The sequence below is a fragment of the Equus quagga genome, chromosome 18, assembly GCF_021613505.1.
Source record: "Equus quagga isolate Etosha38 chromosome 18, UCLA_HA_Equagga_1.0, whole genome shotgun sequence".
Lineage (NCBI taxonomy): Eukaryota > Metazoa > Chordata > Mammalia > Perissodactyla > Equidae > Equus > Equus quagga.
The window spans coordinates 39,670,891-39,693,165 of record NC_060284.1 but is presented as its reverse complement, the minus strand read 5'-3'; the positions used below and the strand labels follow the sequence as shown (position 1 = coordinate 39,693,165).

The 22,275-nt window shown below is 39.4% G+C and overlaps 1 protein-coding gene across 3 annotated transcripts in view; it reads left to right on the top strand.

The window, feature by feature from the left end:
- The window catches only part of VAV3 (vav guanine nucleotide exchange factor 3), a 350,711-nt gene that overhangs the window by 61,617 nt on the left and 266,819 nt on the right, over nucleotides 1-22,275 (top strand). Inside the window, exons 1-2 of one of the 3 annotated variants that reach the window (XM_046645401.1) lie at nucleotides 15,157-15,202; nucleotides 17,731-17,847. In XM_046645401.1, coding sequence (XP_046501357.1) covers nucleotides 17,788-17,847 — 60 coding nt within the window. In that variant the 5' untranslated portion in view covers nucleotides 15,157-15,202; nucleotides 17,731-17,787. Of the gene's footprint in view, nucleotides 1-15,156; nucleotides 15,203-15,577; nucleotides 15,621-17,730; nucleotides 17,848-22,275 lie in introns of those variants that run through there. The other 2 variants (XM_046645402.1, XM_046645400.1) reach the window with 2 other exon arrangements.

Below are 22,275 nucleotides of genomic sequence, written 5' to 3'. Positions count from 1 at the left end.
GTGAGAACTACTGAATGAGATTTTTCCACAGACTTATCCCTGTGTGAAAATTTACTTTCGGGGCAGGCCTCATGGCCGAGTGGTTAAGTTCACACGCTGTGCTTTGGTGGCTCGAGGTTTCACCAGTTTGGATCCTGTGCGCAGACGTGGCACCACCGCTCATCAGGCCATGCTGAGGTGGCATCCCACATAACACAAACAGAGGCACTCAGAGCTAAAAAATACAACTATGTACTGGGGCACTTTGGGGAGAAGAAGAAGAAAAAAAAAAAGATTGACAACAGTTGTCAGCTCAGGTGCCAATCTTAATTAAAAAAAATGTAAAGGAAGAAGCATTTAATATAATATTATTTGGATAATGGGCTTTAGTAAATATTCCTGCCTGAAATGTTAAGGAATGTCTACTTATGGTCAGTTGTGGAAAATAATTTAACTAATTACAACAGTGCATTTGAAGGATGGCAATGGCGGCCATTGAACTGTTGCAGCCTAAATCAGTACTCGGCGTGCGCTCTGACTGGCTCTGATGCAGCCGGGAGACTTGCTGTACAGGAGCCAGTGTGTTCGTGGTAAATCGTGATGTACTGTTCTTACATGGAGGCAGCTTTGACGTTCATCTCATGTAGGAGTTTTGCTATCTTGTGGGGATTTTAACGAATATAGCCTACTTAGGAAAAAAGTTGGATATGGTAAGAGTAGTGCTGTATTTGGCATAGATTCCAGATAACCTTGCTTAGAAGAACACATGGGCTCTGCAAGAGTAGATTACTTTTAAGTAAACACTCTTTTGCCCTATGACTTTTGTTATAAAGTTGGAAGTGAGTACTCCTGGGAAAAGTATTTTCCTAGACATATAAAAATCAAACTTTAGGGGCCGGCTCAGTGGTGCAGCAGTTAAGTTCACACATTCCGGTTCAGTGGCCCAGGGTTTATCAGTTCAGATCCCAGGTGTGGACCTATGCACCGCTTATCAAGCCATGCTGTGGCAGGCATCCCACATATAAAGTAGAGGAAGATGGGCATGGATGTTAGCTCAGGGCCAATCTTCCTCAGCAAAAAGAGAAGGATCGGCGGTGGATGTTAGCTCAGGGCCAGTCTTCCTCAGCAAAAGAGAAGGATCGGCGGTGGGTGTTAGCTCAGGGCCAATCTTCCTCAAAAAAGTGAATAAAAATCTAAAAAACCCCCAAACTTTAAAAAGAAGTAAATATTTAAAATTTAGCCTGGAAAAATATTAATAGAAAAAATTTTAAATGTTTTTATAGGTTCTTACAAAATAGTCCCAAAATAAAATTGTAGTGCTAAAAATGAAAATGTTTGGTGACAGAATAACTGACAATATGAACATCTGACTCATGAGTATTATTTTCTTTGTGGAGTGACACTTGGGCTTTAGCACCTTGACCAAATTTTTTACTATAAATACATTTTTTATTTTTGTATTTCCTCATCTTGGTTGAACTATTCTAGTTGTTTTAATCCAGAGTCATCTGGAAGATTCTTTATATTAGCCATGGCCTGGAGGCCGGACAGCACTTCACCTAGTTCTAAACCCTGTATAGGCGAGTACCTGGGAAAGAGACAAGTAAAGCTAACGTTGAAATACTAATGCTAACATTTAGAATAGATATTGGACAAAAAAGAAATTGAAATTATGTGACATGATGGAAGTGTTAGCTAACACTATGATGGTAGTTATTTTGCAATATATGTCAATCAGATCAACACGTTGTACACCTTAAACTTACACAGTGTCATATGTCAATATATCCCAATAAAGCTAGAAAAAAGATTAAAGTGGGTATAGGAATGGGGGAAAATCTAGGCCAAGAAAAGTTATCTTTGTTTTCTTTAGACTTGAGAGCATGGAGTAATTACATGAGCAAGCCTAATACTTGATTTGCAAAAATTCAGGGAAAAATATTTACTCACAAAGTAATTTCATAGAATGACTGTAATTTTTAATGAATGCATATTAATTTAGTGTATTTATTGCAGTCTTTATATATCGATATTTAGTAGTCTGTTCCCTATTGATTTCATAACTCACTTTTTGTCTTTTTTTCTTACATAAGATCAGTAATATTTTAAAGATAGCCTAAACTCAGATAGTAAAATGAAGCTGAAGAAGGAAAAGAGAACCAGAAAAATCAGAGAAAGGAAGTTTATTGGAGAATAAAGAGAATAGTAATGATGCTTACATTTCTACAAGTCCTTAAAGTTGTGTACTGATCCTTAGACTGTGAACTTGTTGAGAGAAAGGGCTTGTCTATCTTCTCTTTTATCTTTGGCATCTATCCTTGTATTAGCCCTTGTATCTTTGGAATCAGCCTGTATTTAAAAAGGTGCCTAGCACTTAATGGGCACTCAGTCAGTACTTAATGAATGAAATGAATGAATGAAACTTAGATTTCTCATAGATTATCTCACCTAATACAACAGACCTGTTATGGAAATAGGATTATCCTCATTTTATAAATGGAGAAACCAAGACTCACATGAGTTAAATGGCTGTCTAATAATGATGATTCCATTAACAATGGTATTCTGTTATGACATATTAATCATATAAAATTAGGAATGTATTTTATTTCATTGGTATATCACTTTATAATAAATAGCAATGAGTAATATTTAGTGAATATTTACTGCTTACTAAAATTTTGCTTGACAGGCATGATTTCACTAGATTGAGTACTATCCTATGGAAGAAGATAGAATTACCTACATTTTATAGTTTGGGGCTTAGAAGTCAAGTAAACTTCCTCCGTTCACTTAGCCAGTGAGTAGGCGATTTGAGAGCAGGTCTGTCTGACTCTTGAACCCATTCTTAACCACTACACTGAATTACTTCCTTATAGCTACACAATTCTTGATGGCAGAGCCAGGATTTGCACCCAGGTCTTTTGTTCCTAGTTCTTATTGCCTTATGTATTCAGCATATGTATTGTGTGTGTGTGTGTGTGTGTATGTGCATACAGTCATGTGCCGCATGGTGACATTTTGGTCAATTAACTGACTGTATATACACCTTAATCTTTATGAGTGGTCCCATAAGATTAGTACCATATAGCCTAGTGTGTAGTAAGCTATACCATCTAGATTTGTCTAAGTATACTCTATGGTGTTCATGCAATGATGAAATTGACTAATGATGCATTTCTCAGAATGTATTCCCGTTGTTAAGTGATGCATGACTGTATATGTATATATGTGTATATGTATATATATAGTGCTCGCCCTGTGTTAGGCTATGTTCAAAACATAGCAATGAATAAAAAATTAAATTCTGTTACTGACATTTTTATAATGACATTTGATTAAAGTGATGTAACATCTAAGAGGTGAGAATGACCAGCTGTACCTGGAGTCGTCAAGGAAGGCTTAACACAGCAGTGTAATTTGTAGCACAGAAGTGTTGTGAAGGGTGAGGAATATTCTAGGGAGAGGAGGAAGAAAGAGAGAACGACAATTTATTCTTCAAACAAGAACATTTTTTTAATGAGAGGGACACTATCAATAATTCTAATAGGACTGCAAATCTTAAACAAAGACTGTCCTTGGTAAATCAAGACAATGATCTTTCTACAGAAATGCCATTCTAGGCAAAGGGAACTACATTTCAAAGTACTGTTTAAAAAATCATGTAACAGCATTTTAATCAATGTTGGATAAAAAACAAAATTAAGAAACCGCACAAAAACTTACTCCACGTCTGCCTTATAGGACGGGGGTTCAATAAATAACTACTGCTGAAGAAACAGCCTGTCAATATATACATAGGGAGAAGATGGTTCTAGAATGATCTAGATAGATCTAGAATGATCTGTTTAAGAAATTCTGTCATCTGAGGTGTCTTCAATTTTTGGTGGAAAAATGGCTAAGTTGGGCACAGATTTAGAGACTGCAGAAGTTAAGGTATTAAATAGTTGGGGATAAAGAAGAATAAAACATTTAATTCATTGGAATTAAATTCACCAGGAGATTTGACTCAAATAAGGAAGACTGAAGGTATCTGGCTGTGAGTGTTTGGGTTAATCCATTTATTTTGTCTTCTTCGAGTTTTCTATTGTCTGGAAAATAAACACTGGAAATACAACACTTAATTTTATAGTGAACTTGAGACAGGAGTGGTGATAATGTGGTGAGAGGTATTGGTGATTGATTAACTGATTTTCTAAACAGAGTACAAATCTCCTGGATTTAGAGATGACAGAGTTTATTGGAAGGCTAAGAAAAAGGTGGGAAAAAGAAGACTAAGGAGCATATTCTCTTAATTAGGATATATTTCTACCTGGTTAAGTATTCTATTTGGTTAATATTTCCAGAAGGAAATATATAGAAGTAGTGATATTTATTAAGAAAGAAATTGTGTGCATGCATGTGTATGTAATAGATTAGATAGAAATCTGAGCTGTAGTTCAGTTCTTGTTAATATAGTGATTTTAATGCAAATCCTATGTACTCATATTTAACTTGGCAAAAATTGCAACTTTATTTTAATAAAATAAATTGTGAAGTATTAGGCAGAGCTAAAACCTGGAGCAAAAATCATAAAGAAGCCTCTCTGTAGGTGATAAAATCAAGAGCCATAAGTATAATTTGCATAAAATTTGGGGATGATGCTAAATTGGTGGAACGTGGGTGCATACAGAATAACAATTAGAGAGGTTAGAAATGTGGGCGGAAAATAGAATGTAATTTGGCACAAAAAAACATGACTGATCTACATGAGAATAATTTTGTTCCAGAGTTATTCAGTTATTCACATTTGCTCAAAGTTATTCAGTGTGCAGAAGAAACCTGCTGAAAGGCATTAAGAAATAAAGAAAGTGATGTTCTCCTTTGTAGGTGAGGGGAGGAGGAGAGGAAGGTAGGTTGCTTAGTCTAGAGCTAAATGTTCTGTTGATCTGAATGGCAGTTAAAACATTTTTTTCTTGGTTAATTTCAGAGAAAAAGTTTTTCTCTAAAATGCCTTTTTCTGAAGTTGAAATTACTTGGGTAAATGTGTTATGCTTCCTTTTTAGTTGCACTATGGATTACCTCTTTCAACAAAGAAGATATCACAATACATGTTTAATAACAGTGTTCTCTGTATTATTTCATTATGCCAGTAGGTGCCCAAGATTATAATCATGCCCAAGATTATAAAGCAGCCATTTATAATTTTGTTTTACTTTATATTCAGGAATTAACACAGTATTCTTCGGTATAATCCTAAAGATATTTTACAAAATAACCTCCAAAAACTTTGAGATAGACCCAGAATAACAGACTGGCTGGAGCCCAGATAATCTAGTATTTTGTAAAATTAAGAATTATTTCAAATTTAACAACGTAGCTTTCCCATTTCATTGTCACACAAAAAAATGACAAAGCAGAAAATGAACTGGAAAAATTAAAGGTGTGCCAGAAAACTTAATATGTGTATAGTCCTGGTAAGGAGGTCAGACAAAGTGCGGGTCATGAGGCATCAGAGACAAGAATCTGAGAAGTGCATGGCTTTGGTGTGTGGCTGGAATCTCGTATTGTCCCTGCTTTACGTGAACAGAAACTAAAGGTTTTGAACTGAAAATTAAGGCATAAAGATGGTAAAATATTTAAAATTTTTTCTGAGTGTGAAAGGCAATATGAGAGATGTAGTTTGGATCTTCAAATACAGGGATTTTGGGGGCAATTATCATGGAGATAGAAGGATAAAATATTAGAATTTAGATTTCCTAGAAAAGTCCATAAAAAGTCAGAATGAATGATTGCTGATTTTATGTATTGGGGGCACATTTCTATCCCAAAGAACAGTTATTATGATATTTAACACAATTCTGATACAGTGATTTAAAATCAGACAAAATTTATAAGAATGCTCTTGATATTTGCTGTTTTTAACAACATTCAGTTGGTGGTCACTATAGCCAAAAAAACGGACTTAATTCAGTCCCTGGTCGAAGTGATTCAGCTCAAAGCTGGCTTCCTAGAGCCTTCCTAAACTATGCCGCTGGGTAACGGGCTGCCGTCGCCCACCGTTGCTGCTTACTGGCGGGGTTGTGGAGCCTCCAGTGAGGGTGGGGCCTGAGGCCTCTGCTCTGACACCACGGTGGGGTTGGTCCACAGCCTTGAGTTGTGGGCAACCCTCCCAGAAGAGCTTTCTTTGACTCATGAGAAAGCGCTAACAAATATGCCATCTATTTCTAGTTTAACTAGCTTGTATTTACGGGAGGCAGATTGTACTTTCCTTGTTTTTTTTGCCTTTGAATAGAAAAAATATAATTGGTAGAACATTCGTTAATGTAATGCTTTCAGGTGTCTTTTTGTTGTATTTCTTAAAAATGTTCATTTTTTAAGTTTTTCCCAAGTACAAGTTTGTTTTTTTAAATTTTAGTTTATCGTAAATTTAGTTTATCCTGAAAACAGTGCAGTGACACATCTCTGGGATATGCGTTAGGGGGCCTGAAGAGTGGACAACCCATCTTAGCTCAGTCGTCCTCTTAGATTTTTTAAAACTTTGGGGGCAAAGGAGAATAAAGGAAGTCCTGGACTTTGTTGCAACAATTGAAGGTGGCTGTAGTATGTGTTCCTGCGGGCTGGGGTCCTCCAGGCTTTCCTTTGGGCAGACCCCAAGTCTCTTTAATCTCGGGTGCCTGCTGTCTGGCCCTAACCCTGTGTGGACCCGCCTCACCCTCCTAATGGAGGCCCAGTAGCATGGCGGGGAAGAGGGCTGGCAGGCCTCATATTGGGCTCTACTGCTTGTTTGCTCCCATGACCCAGTGTCTGAATTCCTCATGGATAGAACGGGATAATAGTCTTCCTCATAGGGTTGTTATGTGCCTTAACTGACATACTGCAAAGAAAGTGCTTAGTGCCAGACCTGGGACATAACGTGTTTACACTCACTGTTGTTTGTAGAGTCATGGGCATTATTATGAGGCATTGCCTTGTCCTTTTGGAGAAATGAATTTTGAATTGCAGTTGAGAGCTGGCTACTTTTCCAGCCTCATTCATCTCTTGTGGCTGTCTTGCCTGCACCTGCTGCAGAGGCCATGTGAACTATTTCATTTCCTCCAAAAGGCCAGGCCTTCGCGTCTCTCTGTACCCTCTCTCCCCACCTTTTGTTCATCCTCAGATGCTCAGTTCAGCCACTTCCTTGGAGGAATGAGTCTCAACCTATCACCTTCATCAGATGGAGTGCTTCCTTTGTGCTGTCACTAAACCTAGTGCTTGCCTTTCTAGTTATCACACTGGAACTGCAATGCTCTCTCTGACTGTCATCCCCTAGAGGGCTGGACCTGTGGCTCCCAGCTGCCTGGCTTGGGCAGTGTCTCCACACAGGAGACAGAATGCCATCATTATTTAAGGCATGGCCTCAGAGCAGCAGCCTGTCTTTGAAACCTTGGTTCACCATTTACTGGCCATGTGACTTAGGGCCAATTACTTGACCTCTCTGTGCCTCAGTTGCCTCATCTATAGATGGGAATTATAACAATACCTATTCCATAGAATCAGGGCAGACTAAACGAGGAGGGAGAGACTCAGGCTTGACTTGCCCCTCCATTCTTTACTTCCCTTCTGTGTCTCCTGCCACTCAAATCCTGCTGGGCTGTCCCGTGGAGTACAGTGGAAGGGGTGGTGAGCAGGCAGTGGTGGGCTAAGTGGTAAAGAGGGAGAGGGTGGGGACTCCTCAGCTGTGCCTCAGGGAAGTGTGAGGACTTCTGCGGCTGCCTCCTGGTTGGGTCTTTGTAGGGGCGGGAGGTGTACAAGGTGGGGTCACTTGCAGTCAGACCCCCTTGTTTTCGTTGGCATACAGCTCTCTTCCTTTTCAATCAGACTTGAACCCACTAAGTGTTGTTCTTATTCTCTGGATTAATGGATTTGTAAGGTTCATCTCTAAAGCAGCATAGATTTTTAGCATCACGAGCTTTTTCCTTATTCTGAATGTTGTCTCTAATGAGAAACCATCACAGCTCCCTTCCTTCTAGGGTAACACAGTAATGGTGACTCGCACTCCAGCTTCTCAGGGGGCGATTTTCATGGCTGGTGTACTGTTCCAAGGGTCCTCTGCCTTGGAAGGGCAGGCCATTTGCCACCTAGGTGTGAGCATGTGAGATTCTGATTTTCACCCCCACGTTCGCAGTAGCAGCTGATACTGCCATCGCTGCCCCTCTGACTGCTCCCACGGCTTCCATCCACTGTTATTATTACTATCACTGCTGCTGTTGCCAAACTGTTACTACTCCCATCAGTATCAGCATCCTGACTTTGAGCTCCTACGTTCTGCTGACTCTTAATGGTCTGGACAGAGAGAAATGCCTATTTTTCCATACCTGTAATAGGGAACCTTGCAGGCAAGCTTCTCTGGAATGTAGATCGGGCCATTTTGGGGTGCTTTGGGCTAACTGTGTTCCAGATAACAATATGAGTGAGTGTTACTTTTTGTCATTGAAGGTAATGGCATGCATTGCTTTTATTAGTGGGTTAATAAACTTAGTAAAATAGATGTTTCAGGCTAATTTTGACCTTTGCACTTCCCAGGTATTCAGTTTTTCAGTGCAAAGACTAGAAACACCTAAGGAGGATTAAAGATACTGTTTGTTAACCTTTTTTGTTTTTGAGTCCAAGGGCTAATGCTGAGGTTAACAGATAACCTTTGAAACTGAGGGTCTAAGTTCCTGCCAAGGGAAAGGGATACAGTACTCCCTCTCATGAGGACAAAAGCTGTTGAAAACAGCAAGGGCTTGTGTGTGTGTTATGGTGACAGCTTGCCAGGGACCCCGACAGTCAGTTACCACGCCACCATTGAATACACACCGGAGGCTGACAACTCTGACTAGGGACGATGCTTAGGAACATAACTGCTTAATTATTTAAAATCTTTATTTTATTTTTTATTATTAACATCGCCAACTTCTAAAAAAGTTTTTGAGGTAATTTAATGAAGAAAGATGTATTGATAACTAACATATAAGTAAGAAGATATGATGACAATTTAACATAAAATTTCACTATGAGTTCCCTGGATACCAAGGAATTATTGCTTTCTATATACAGATAAGCCGCATCATCATTCATTCATCGGTTTATTAAAAAATGTGTCTGTTATGAGGGCTGGCCCCATGGCTGAGTGGTTAAAGTTCCGTGTGCTCAGCTTAAGCGGCCTGGGTTAGCAGGTCTGGATCCCTGGTGCAGACCTACTCCACTCATCAGCCTTGCTGTGGAGGCATCCCACATACGAAGTGGAGGAAGGTGGGCACAGATGTTAGCTCAGGGCTAATCTTCCTCAAGGAAAAAAAACAACAACAAAAAACAACAAGAAGGATTAGCAATGGACGTTAGGGTGAATCTTCCTCACCAAAAACAAAAGTGTCTGTTATGAAAGCTGTGGGGATGCATAGATGAAATGTAATCTCTACTCTCAAAAATGTTTGTTTCATGTATATTATAGTCAAGATGTTATTATGACAGATGTGAGCCAGGTGCTACTAAGTGTGTGGGATGCATGTGTTTTTACAACTTTGCCCCACATTTATGTGCTTAATCATTTCACATAAAGTTACACATAACCCATCAAAGTACTTTATCATTGGAGAAAATGAAAAGAAGAGCTTATAACCCTAAATGTTATTAAATTATTATATTTTTGGTTAAGTAGTTAAGAAAACTTTATCCATTAAAAGTGAATCACAGCCTGGACAATAATCAAAATGGACATATTGACTTTTAGTTTACTGGAAATAGGGGAGTTTTGGTTTAGTGACTTGAGCACAAAATTAGAGCTAAGAAACAACCCTCCTCCATTTCTGGCTTGTTTTCCTGAGTGTCCTTTAGAGTCTTCATTTATTTATAATAAGATCAAGAGGAAAATAATTTGAAGATACTGTGCAGTCCTGAACTGGTGCTATGTGCAGCATAATTATTTTCTAATTATTCAGAGGGCATCTGCAGGTGTGATTTCTTCATAGAACAATGGTGATGATGCCGCTTCCATTGGGACCCACTGACTCACAAGGGAAAAGGACAAATGAGGTCCCCATACAAATAAAAATCATTCTTCTATTTTCTTTCTTTTTAAATTTCTAAAAGACGTGAGATTTAGCTCACCTAGTTTTAAAAGACGTGTAAAGAGAGAGAAGGGAAGCTCTGGTGAAAGGGACACAAATAGAACACCGTAGTAAGGGAGAAGTTTGCTTTATTAATATTTCCCTTCCGTGTCTTTGTGCCCACTAGTTCTACAAAGGATGATTTTGAGCCCTTAGCAGATGGGATAGAGGAGGAGTTAGAATGATAGGGCACTAGGGAGAGATTTGACAAAGTCTAAGCTCAGCCTTAGCTAAGAAAGTAAACTCTTCTTATACTTCAATATTTGTAAATGGGCTTCGTTGTGGTCTTTTCTGTGCCTTTCAAAACTGTCAATGAACCTATTAATGGCCACTCATAATTCAAATTATGCCAGAGTCTCTTCTTCAAATGTGATAATGAATGTCCTACCAGGAAACGAGACCCTGAGAGCTACTTTTCTTCGTGAGACTGCTTGGCTGTTGGTAGAGGTCCTTGTGAAAATTGCAGCACGTCAGCAAGTCTGCATGGTTGTGAAGCTCTATTGGAAATCGTCAGCCTTCCTATGAGATGTCATTTCTCAGTTGAGATTGAAATAACTCATTTCACAATAAGCTGTGAAGGTTTTTCCTGTTACGTAGCCTCGGTTAACAGCTAGTTCATTATTGCTAACAGTTTTAGAGAAGTAGATGTTGATTCTTTTAAAGAAAAAAAGGGAAGCGATCCTGTTTGTGTTCATATTGTTGAGAAAGGTCAAAATGGCTCTTACACACATGGAAAAAAAAGAAACCATACACTTTATAAAGGGAGTGGAGGAAAAAGAGAGATTCTTTCGGAGTTTTATAGTGAACTTTAGCAGTCTGACCTTTAAATGTTTCCTTTCTGTATCATCGGTATTGAAGTGGTAACATGGAGGCTGCACCTTGAAAACCCACTTAGTTTCGTCTGTTGTGATAGCTGTCTGGTTATGAGACGTTTTCTGATCTAGAGAGCTGCGGCCTCGTGTATAATTTTAGGTTGTCTTAGACCTTGGTGGTGTTAAACTTTCTCCTTTGAAGGTTATTTGCACCTTTGTTGAGTGCTTTTCTACCATTTTAATTCTTCGACTTGTAATAAATAAGCAAGCTGTTCATGTATTTCTGAAGAGGCAGAGAGGATGAGCAGGATGGTTGAAGACTGGTGGCTGTGTTATTAGAATATGTCACTTGTCACTGGATATACCTGGGAGAGAGGCTAGGCAGCATCTCATTACTGGGCCTTTCCATACGTGAAGATGAGTTAATGGACTCAATCTGTGTTCCCTTTTCACACACGCTGTCCCCCTGCTTGCCAAGTTGTCATTGTCAGTGAGTGCCCCTACTGTCCATGCAGTGCCCAAGACAGAGCTATGGGTATAAGTCTTAATTCTTCTCTTTTCTCTCCCACTCCCCCCACCCCATACATATTCCATCAATTACCAGGTATTTCCTTTCCATAGTGCCTCCTAGAGTTCTTTCCATTTCGTCTACCATCTTAGTCCAAATCACTATAATTTTTTCATCAAATAAATATGGCCGCATCCTAATTGTCCTTGTCTTGCCTACCTACCCCAAATCATCTGCCTAATAAAGAGAACAGAAAGCATTTAATTCTGCAAATTGCAAAATGGAGCTAGTATAACATAGTAGTTAGGGATATGGGCTCTACAGCCAGAATATCCAGATTTGAATCATGACTCCATTACTTTGGCAAATGCAGTTATATAAACTCGGGTAAACATCTGAGCCTCAGTATATATAAAAGCAAAAAATTTAAAACTTTCCTGTTTGAGTTGTTATGAAGATTAAATGACGTATTTAGCATGGAGCTTGGTACCGAGTAAGCACTCAAATTCCTGTAACAATAGTTATAAAATGCACAGCTGAGTATTCCACTCTGTATTTACAACCTTTAACCTCACCACTTCTTCAACGGTAAAGCCCGAATCCTTTTGTCTTGCTATGTAAGTTGGGGCTCCCCTGTCTAGGTCTGCTCTCACTACTTCCCTGAAGAGTGTTGTGTCTGTTCTGAACCACTTCCACTGGCCCCAGTAGTCCATGCCTTGTCTTGTGCTCATGCACATGCTGTGCTGTTTACCTGGAACACCCTTGCACCCCAAGTCTGACAATTTCCTTTCCCTCTCTGAACATCAACCACTCCTTTTGTGGCTGACTCGCTCTCATCCTTCAGGTCTCATCTCATCTGTCACTTATTTCAGAAAGCTGTCCCGTATACTCCAGGGCTCCCAAAGAACCTCGAATGCTTTCTTCATAGCAGTTGCCATGCTACTGTGTAAAACTGTGCATTTGCTTATCTGTATGCTCTGCTTGACTAGAATATCACTTTTTTTTTTGTTTTTTGAGGAAGATTAGCCCTGAGCTAACATCTGCCGCCAATCCTCGTCTTTTTGCTGAGGAAGACTGGCCCTGAGCTAACATCCGTGCCCATCTTCCTCTACTTTATACATGGGACACCTACCACAGCATGGCATGCCAAGTGCTGCCATGTCTGCACCCGGGATCCGAACCGGCAAACCCCGGGCCACCGAAGCAGAACGTGTGCACTTAACTGCTGTGCCACTGGGCCGGCCCCTAGAATATCACTTTTGAGGGCAGAGTTTGGGTCCTGTTTGCTTTGTTAAAAATACCAGTGATTGGCAGTTTCATTCAATTAGCAAGTGTTTAATAAATTAATACATCCGTATCTAATTGGGAGTATACTTTATGATGCCTAGTACATAACAGACACCTCATTAATGTTTATTAAATGGGAAAATGCTATTTAGACTTTTTGTGTATCCTTAATTTTGGTATCTTTCATGTAGGGATACATTTAATATTTAAAAAATCATAAAGTTATTTAATTCTTGTTGCTGAAATCCTAATCCTAAATTCCCAAAAATCCTGAAGTTGTCTCATGTAAATAAACTAGGTGATTTAGCAAAGTCGAATAATTTTTCAAACGTAAGGTATAGTTGTAAAATAATGAGATGTGCTTGTCCTTGTGCATCATAGACCATCTCTGGAGGCAGAATGTTTCAGGATGCCGCAGATAAAACCAGAAACTATCAGATGGCTTCTAATCTCAAAGAATCTATAGACTGGAAGAAAAAACTTACACTGTAATAATATTGTGTCAAAACAGAATCACATCTCTAGGCTTAAGACACACTCATGTGTTCATCGGTCTTCTTCAGTGAACTTGTTTCCTTTTTCTTAACAGAGTGAGATAAGAGTTATCTTATTAGGCACTCCACAGAGAAAACTGTAGAATTATCTGAGAGATACACTATCAATCAGTTAGGCCAATCTTGTTTACATTAACTCTTTCTGTTGCAAGTGGTGGATTGCTTAAGCAAAGGGTGGAGTTATTGGTCCATTTGATGTAATTGGCCCATGTAATCTGGGCGCAGCCTGGTGCTCAGACTTTCGTTTCTAAATATCATTTACCATATAAATGGAAAAAGATCTGCTTGGAGAAATGGCTGATTCCAGAACTAGAGCAGAGAAAATATGAGGTGAGCCTAGGACAACTTGTTATAAGAAAATGGAGTCATGTGAAAGGACACATGAACCAGTTTGAAGGGACCCCCAGTGGCCAAATTTGGGACAATATGAACATCACAAAGAATAATGATGGTGGGGCCGGCCCCATGGCCTAGTGGTTAAAGTCCATCATGCTCTGCTTTGGTGTCCTTGGTTTGTAGGTTCGGATTCTAGGCGTGACCCTACACCACTTGTCAGCCATGCTGTGTCAGTGACCCACATACAAAGTGGAGGAAGATTGGCACAGATGTTAGCTCAGAGCTAATCTTCCTCAAGCAAAAAAAAAAAAAAAAAAAAATGGCAACAGATGTTAGCTCAGGGTCAATCTTCCTCAACAAAAAAGAGAAAAGAATAATGATGGCAGTTGATTATTACACAAGCAAAAAAAAAAAAAAAAAAAAAGAGTAAGGAGGAGAAAGGCCAGGGGAAACTCTTCTTTAGGTAAGAATGCCAGTTAATAAATGTGGAAGGAATGACAGAATTAGAAAAACCACTATTTTGCTGTCCCAAATGGAATAATTGAAGTAAGGATTGTCAGTGAATGCTAAATCCAGAGTGAAAAATTATTGGGAAGTAGAATAGCCACATGGGACCAAATTATCACCCCCAGGTTTTTTACTGATCTAGAGGGGTCCATGTACATTTACAATAGAGAGATGTGGTGGCAACCATCTGAACCAAGTGATGAAGCTCATTCATAATAATGAGATAACCTGACATTTGCGTCTTCTGATGTGATGAAATATGAAGTTCACAGTATGAAGTAGTTTTGCCAAAACTGTTTGACTTGTACCTAGACTTGGCTTTTGGTTCATAGGAAATGCAAGTGACAGAGGAGCAGGTTTAATGACATCAGGAGGACAGGATCAGACAAATGCAAAATGTGCCACATTCTATGAGACAACCAATCTAGACTTCAAAAGTCAATGTCATTTAAAGAAAAAAGAAAAAAAGCAGGATTCTTAGATTAAAAGATACTGCAAAGAGCAAGCAACCAAATGCAATGGGTAAAACTTAATTGGATCCTAGGCTGGGGGTCGGGGGGGACAGATAGTGTAAAAAGCAATTGAGGAAATTTGAATATAGAATGGATATTAGATAGTATGGAATTATTAATTAGGCATGATAATGGTATCGTGGGTTTGTAGGAAAATATTATTCCTAGGAGATGTGAGTTGCATTATTTAGGTGTGAAGTGACTGTAATGTCTGCAACTTACTTTGAATACTTCAGCAAAATAAATTTTATAAATAGAGGAAGGATTGGTACACAAAAGCATATGTGCTAATATGTTACAGTTGTTGAGTACATGTTCATTATACTATTCTTTCAGCTTGTCTTTTGGTTTGAACTTCTTAAAACTAAACCGGACGAAGAAAAAGTTCAACGTGGTGAAAAGGAAGCAGAAGTCTTGGGGTGGGCAGGCGGGCTGTGAGGCCCAGCCCTGTGCAGGGCTCCTGTCATGGCATTAGGGCCTCCTTCCTTTATCCCTGAACTCTGTTTTGTGCTTGCCCAGAGCCTGACACCCATGAGCACCAAAGCAGTGTGATCCTAGTGTTTTTAGCCAAATTTTGGATAACTGTGAAAATCTCCAGGTAAGATTAATAGAGGAGCTTGGGGCAGAGCCTCATCTTATTCATTGTTAGCATTTGCAGTGTCTGGAACCCTGTCGGCATTCAAAAACTGTTGAAAAAATACATAAATAAAGGGGTGACCAAATTTGATGATTGCCTGGAAAAGTGAGAGCATACCAGTGACCTTTTTTAAATCCAGTAAATATTTGTGGAATTCTATAGAATTGAGCCAGTTAGGGGGCAAATAAGGTTACGATTGGTTTTAGAAGTAAGGGGAAGACTTGTTTTTAAATCTCCTCTTGTATGCATGCAATAATGACCACGTCATAATTTTTTTTAAACTTTCAGTAGCAGTACTTACTTCTCTGAATTGATGATCAAAGTGCTGGAGTGGAAGTCTACTGTCGTTTTTCCTACACAAGGGGAAAATTTGAGTTTGGTGAGACATCTTCAGAGGGTGGCATATGCAATTATGCCTTTGTTCCTTAGTGAGCTGTGAGTTGGACACTTAATTATGTAAAAAATATTGCAAAAGAGCAGTTGCATAATCCTCAAGGGAGTAATTATTGTCTGTCTTGGCAGAATGCAAGGCTTTTAATCTGTAAATAAGCGATTCTATGTGGAAGAGCTACATGCGGAGTGATTCTGTGTCTTAAAGGTCTCTTATGAATTTTTTAAAGCGAAAGCAGTGCCTGCGTGTGCCCACTGGCTGCTGTCATCATGCTTCAAAGGGTTTACGATGCTTCCCCTGTGGTTTTAACCCCTCCTGAAATATTTAAGCCTCTGAGAAGGATTCCTGTAAAGGGTAAAACTGCGTCTGAGTTAAGCCCATGAAAAATCTGGACATTTCAAATGTAAAGGAAGTAAAATGTGCTTTCTGCAAATTAAAACCAAACTGAGATGAAAAACAACACAACAAAATAAAACATTGACGGTGCTTAAAAAAAAGAAAGCAAAGATGCAATAATCAGCGAATAAGTTTCTCAGTTGTTGGAGGCTAATAATTTTATTTTTACGTGTGGCATTGCGGCTAACATTTCCAAAAAGAATTCACTTGCAGGAGACGTGTGTACTTTGCTTAGGCGGATCTTAGTGTCTGAGAGACTGAAAGTAACTTCTGTTGGTTTTTCAGGTTGTCATTAGAGTCTGCCTTCCCTCTTGTCCCTCTTGTTAGTGTTGTTGAGCTGAGCAAGCTCTTCTTCAAGGTCAAGTTCCCACTTGAGCACCAGATCTGCCTCCCCTTTGCCTACTCAAGGACTTCATTTGGGTGACTGTCCCCCTCTCTTGCATAACCAATTTTCCCCTCTCTCTCAAGTTATTCCCATCAAATAGGAGCATGTCGTAACAACTTACTTGACCATGATCAGCAGTTGACACCGTTTTATCACTCCTTCCTAGAAACTCTTTCTTTGGCTTCAGGGAAAACCTGGTCTCCTTCCTCACTAGTCCCTGTTTCTCAGCCCCGTCGTGGGCTCCTCCTCTTCTCCTGATCTCCTAAGATAACCTGGCTTCAGATCCTTTCATCTCCTCTGCTTTCTCCCAAAGTCACCTGAGACAATATCGTGGTTAAAAATGTTCTGTATACTCTAAAGATTCCCAAAGTTACGTCTGGATTACGCTTCTGTACCCTGTACTCCAGACTTGTATATCCAGTTGCCTGCTGCCCCACATCCCATTGGATGACTAATAAGCATCTCAAATTTAATATCATCAAAATGTAACACCTGGTTTTCCTGTGGTTGTCTCTCACCTGGATTATTGCAGTAGCATCCTGTCTCATTTTTTTGTCTCTATCCTTGCTCTGGCTCCTTTCAGTTTATATTCAAACAGCAGCCTGGAAGAGACTCATAGAACTTCAGATCATATCCCTTCTCTGCCCCAAGGCCTCCAGTGACGTCCCATCTCAGTCAGAGTAAAAGCCTGTCCAACAAGGTCATTCAGCATCTGGCCCCTTACCTTTCTTGCGCTCCTCCTCCTTTTCTCCTTGTCACTCACTCTGCTCTAGCCACATTGGACCCTTCCTCAGACCCTTCTGCCTCAGGACCTTGGTGTGGGATGCTACTTCATACTGGAATACTCTTTCTTGTAATTCTGCGTGGGTTGCTCCTTTACCACCTTCAAATCTCTGCTTATCCGTCCTCTTCTCACTGACGCCTTCTCTAACCATCCCATTTAAGCTGCTGCCACCCCATCCCCACCAGCACTCCTGATCCCTCCTTCTGGCTTTATTTTTCTCTGTTGCACTTAGCACCATATGAAAATAAAAATAATTTACTTTTTTGTTTGTGTTGCTGAGTTTGTTCTTGTCTGTCTTATTAGAATGTCAGTTTCATGAGGGCAGAAATTTTGTCTGTATTGCTCACAGCTATGTCACCTGTGCTTGAGAGAGAGTGGGTACTCAATAAATACTGCTAAAGGAGCAATTGAAAAGCAAGCTCGAAAGCTGATTGATTCTTCCCTGTCATTTTTATAGCATTCTGGGTGTGACAGAGGATAGATAGCCTTCAGAATGGTTCACTGTATACTAATAGCTATTTCTGGTTCCTCAGTTTCTCTGTTTGAAGAACATAAGGACATTCCTCACGGCCTGTTGCGAGACATTTGGAATGAGAAAGAGTGAACTCTTCGAGGCGTTCGACCTGTTTGATGTTCGTGACTTTGGAAAGGTAATTACATTTTATTTATATATATGTTTTTTATTGGAGAGCGTGTAATCAAATACTTATTGTTTCTAATCTTGTTGAAGTGGGACATGTGACTTCAGTGGTCCAGGTATCTGCATTGTATAATTAAATTTCACATGTAGGTGGCTTAGCCAAGAAAACAAATAGCAGCAACAACTGTCCAAATGAAATTAGAATTATTTTTTATTTAATGCGGTGTAGGGAGAATCCTTTCTCCAGAGGTAACTGTGGTAGGATTATTATTTTCCGTTCTTTAGATAGTTTGTTGGGTATTCTTTCCCTCCAGTCTTTTCTATATCTGAAAAGCACCTGATTTTTGTAAGGTGAGAATTTTCTGTTGCCCCCCTCTCTGTTTTGACAGTTGGCTAGGTGACTTGGGGAAGACGTGAATCCCTGAAATGTTTGAGGTTGTTGAATAACTCCTGTGGCTTGGATTTCAGCAGACACATGTTGGATTTGTTAGATTTCAATGACGTTTGTCACATGGAAATTGTTTTATGTTTACTGTTATTACTTGTGTGTACACCAATCACTTGTGTATAGTGGTGATGGAAATCATCCTTTCAAAAGTGTTTTGAAGTGATTGGGCATGAAGTTAAGCTTATTGCAGATAAGAAGCCATAAAAGAGTCAGGTAGTCAAGGTGACATTGTTTTAGTCCCTGCTGACATAATTCTATTACGAAAATAAGCATATAAGAAGGGAAAAAACTAAATGATATTGAGAAGTTTTCCCATACTTTTGTAATTCAGGTGCTGGTTTCTCATCAAAAGGCTGTTTGAGAGTGATAGTTTATTTGATTTCTAAGATATAATATTTTGGTTATAAAATAAAGATCAAGCAATAGATCGGCAATGGGAATTTTTGCTTGATAATGGGAATAAATAGCACAAACTTGAAACAGAGACATAAGAAACACAAGAAATACAATGCTAAAATATGGCAAGTGTGGGGAAACCACCCAGCCTGAGGAGAGGGAGGGCTTGGGTTCTTGACCCAGAGTCCTGTTCTAATCTTCTGCAAGTCGCCAGTCTTCTCAATCATCAGACCACCTGACAGCTTGGAAGTCTGTACCAAAGGAAATGCATGTTAGAAGATGGTTTCTCAGATTTTTTTTTTCTCTAGCAAGCTCTGATTTAACTTTCTTGAGGTCCAAAAAAGTGGTAGAGGATAGCATATGATAATAAATGCAAGGAATTGAGAACGAAGCCTCCTCGTGAGGAGGAGGTAGCATATTTGTCTGTGGCCAGGAAGTGAAGCCGTGAAGAAAGAGGAGTCAAGTGGAATCCCAGGTGAGGAGGACAGTCCTCCTAGCCTTTGGCCCTATCCAGAGATGTTTCTTTTTCTATTCTTTGATACGTCCCCCTATTTAAAAAAAGAGTCTTCATTATTTCCTTTCTTTCCACCCTCTCTTTTGGGGAAATGAAAAATGAAAATAATTTGGGGAAATGAAAATGAAAAAAAGTCTGGAATTTTTAAAGCTTTTCCAAGAGCTCTTCATTTTTCCACTAAAATTTGCAAGAAATGGTGTTTACAAAGACTGGGAAATCTTACAAATTTTTTAGCAACACATGGCTTTGTTCTGGTGGAATAACATTGCTTACTAGATTGATTAGACAACAGAAGCTTTGTAGGAGAGTTGAGATTGTGAGAAGTTGAAGGTAAAGGAATAATTGTATGCTTCTCAAGGGTAAATGTATCTCTGGCTACTTAAAATATTTTGGCAGTGGTGAGTCTGAAACAGACTTAAATTTGGGATTGTGCTTGAGAACTTCATCCTATACTTACCACTTTAAAGGCTCACCCGTTTTGCTACTGCCAAGATTGTTGCAGCTGTCTCTTCAGAACTCTATTGGACCTAAATAAACCACTGAAATTAAAGAATTTAGGAAGCTGCTCCGTTTACTAGTATTAATACTATTAGGCATTGTTACTCCAAGCAAAACCACCAATATCAGCACTTCTTGAACACCTTCAGTATATCAGGTATCTTTTCAATCTTTTATTTTCCTTGTTAGACTGATGAGAGAACCTGTGGCTCAAATCACATATCTAGCAGAGATTGGGGCAATGGTCTGAACCCACATCTGGCTTATTGTCCATTGCTGTGCCGTAGCACAAACATTCCCAAAGCAGGTCCCGTGTGCCAACATGGTCCGAAGTGCTTTGCACATATTGAGTCGATCCTCATATCAATCCCACGTTATTGTCCCCATTTACTGATCCTGGATTGTAAGTGACAGAACTTGGATAATTCATGCAGTTTTAAATTTTTAGGTTGAAAAAATGTGAATACAGTGTTAATTCAGAGACACGATAATTCCTGTATTGTGGATATCAATTTTAACAGGATGTAGACAGGTTAGTTTATTTCTCTCCATTCCTTGGGATTGAATTAGTTTTTCAGTTAACTTAAAATGAAAACTATATCTATGTGCTCCCTTGTCCATGTAAATTCATATGAATAATGAATCTAGAATTCATGTATATTTGGCCCTTTTTGCCTAGGAATATATTAATTGTTATAACAGTATCTAATGTTTTTATAGCATTTTGAAGCCTTTAGAGTGCTTCATATCACTGGCCTCATTTGATTTTCATGATAGTCTTATGAAGGAAGCAGCAAGTGTTCCCATTTGTCAGATGAGGAAACTAAGAGATAGGGAGGTTAAATGGTGACTTTAAGGTCTCCTCATTTGGGGAACAGAGCAGGATCTGGAGCTCAGGCCTTTTGACCTCCCAGACCTCTGCTTTTTTGGTCTGTTTTCTATCTTTTGAGTCTCCTTGAGGGAAATGCTCAGGGATAAAAATGAGCTCTTAGGAGAAAATCAAAGGAATTTATGGAATTAAAAAAGCACAAGTGATCTGTCACTTGACGTCTAATCACACTTTATTTTATCTTTAGAAAGAGAAGAAAGATTTAGGATACCGCCTGTGTTAATCAATATGAATGAATGATAGTTTTTCATTTAATTTATCAGATGGTGAAGAGCACACATTTTGGACACCCTAGAAGGGCGTACGATAATGTTGCCTTGCAGTGTTCTTTAATTCCTAGTATTGAGCTCTTTACCCAATGTTAATAGGGTATTCATTTCAGTTCAAACTCATGTCAACAAAAATTAGAATAGTTCTGAACAGTTTCTATACCTTGATTGAAAAAAAAAGAGAAATCACACAGGGCTGGGGACAGAGTTTAGTAACTTGAACTCATTCAGGAGTCAGCTGAAGGGAGGCCCTGAGGTTGACTATGACTCTCACTCTCAGGATTGTTCAGTGCTGAGGAAGGCTTCTGCCAGAGGTGGAGTCCTCGTCTGAGACTGCCCAGTCTTGTCTCAGCTCTGAGGTGGGAGGAGCTTGAGGACCCTTTTAAGAATCCTTACAGCTTCTCTTTGGTTTTGGGTTTATGTTTTTGTGTGATTCTGAAAAAGTATTTACTTTCTTACTTTTAAAAAAGATGGATCCTTTTATGGCTTTCTAGTAACAAAAAAAGGTAAAATCTTGTTAGTTGACTTCTATGCTTAAATGTAATAAAACTTTTTTCCCCTGGAATATTAGAAATTATTAATTGTATTACTTTTTTTTTTGGTGAGGAAGATTCGCCCTGAGCTAACATCTATTAGCAATCTTCCTTTTTTTTTTCTGGAGGAAATTAGCCCCGAGCTAACAGCTGTGCCAGTCTTCCCCTATTTTGTATATAGGTTGCCACCAGAGCATGGCTGATGAGCGGAGTAGGACCATGCCGGGATCCAGACCTGCGAACCCAGGCTGCTGAAGCAGAGCGCGCGGAACTTTAACCACTCAGGCACAGGGCTGGCCCTAAATTATGTTACTTTTTACATTGCAACTGATCTGTAAATTTGCTCACTTACATGCTGCATATAAAAGATTTTCTATTTCTCTGATCAGATTGTCATTTTCTGGTTAACATTTTTGCTGTTTGGAAATGTTTCCTACTGAGCTGCTGGCACATTTACAGTGCAGAAACAACATGGGATTTTTCTTTAATGAGACCATTTCTAGTGAGTAATAGAGATTGGGCTGCCCCTGATGTCCAGATAAGTGATGAAGTCTGCTCCTCCCCATCCTGGCTCTGGGTTGGGTATACGGGCCTGCTTCCTGCTACCCACAGACTTCCTTTTTTTTTTTTTTTTTTTTTAAAGATTGGCACCAGAGCTAACAGCTGTTGCCAATCCTTTTTTTTTTATTCTTCTCCCCAAAGCCCCCCAGTATATAGTTGTAGATTCTAGTTGTGAGTGCCTCTGGTTGTGCTATGTGGGACGCCACCTCATCATGGCCTGATGTGCAGTGGCATGTCCGTGCCCAGGATCCGAACTGGCAAAACCCTGGACTGCCGAAGCAGAGCGCATGAGCTTAACCACTTGGCCACGGGGCTGGCCCATACCCACAG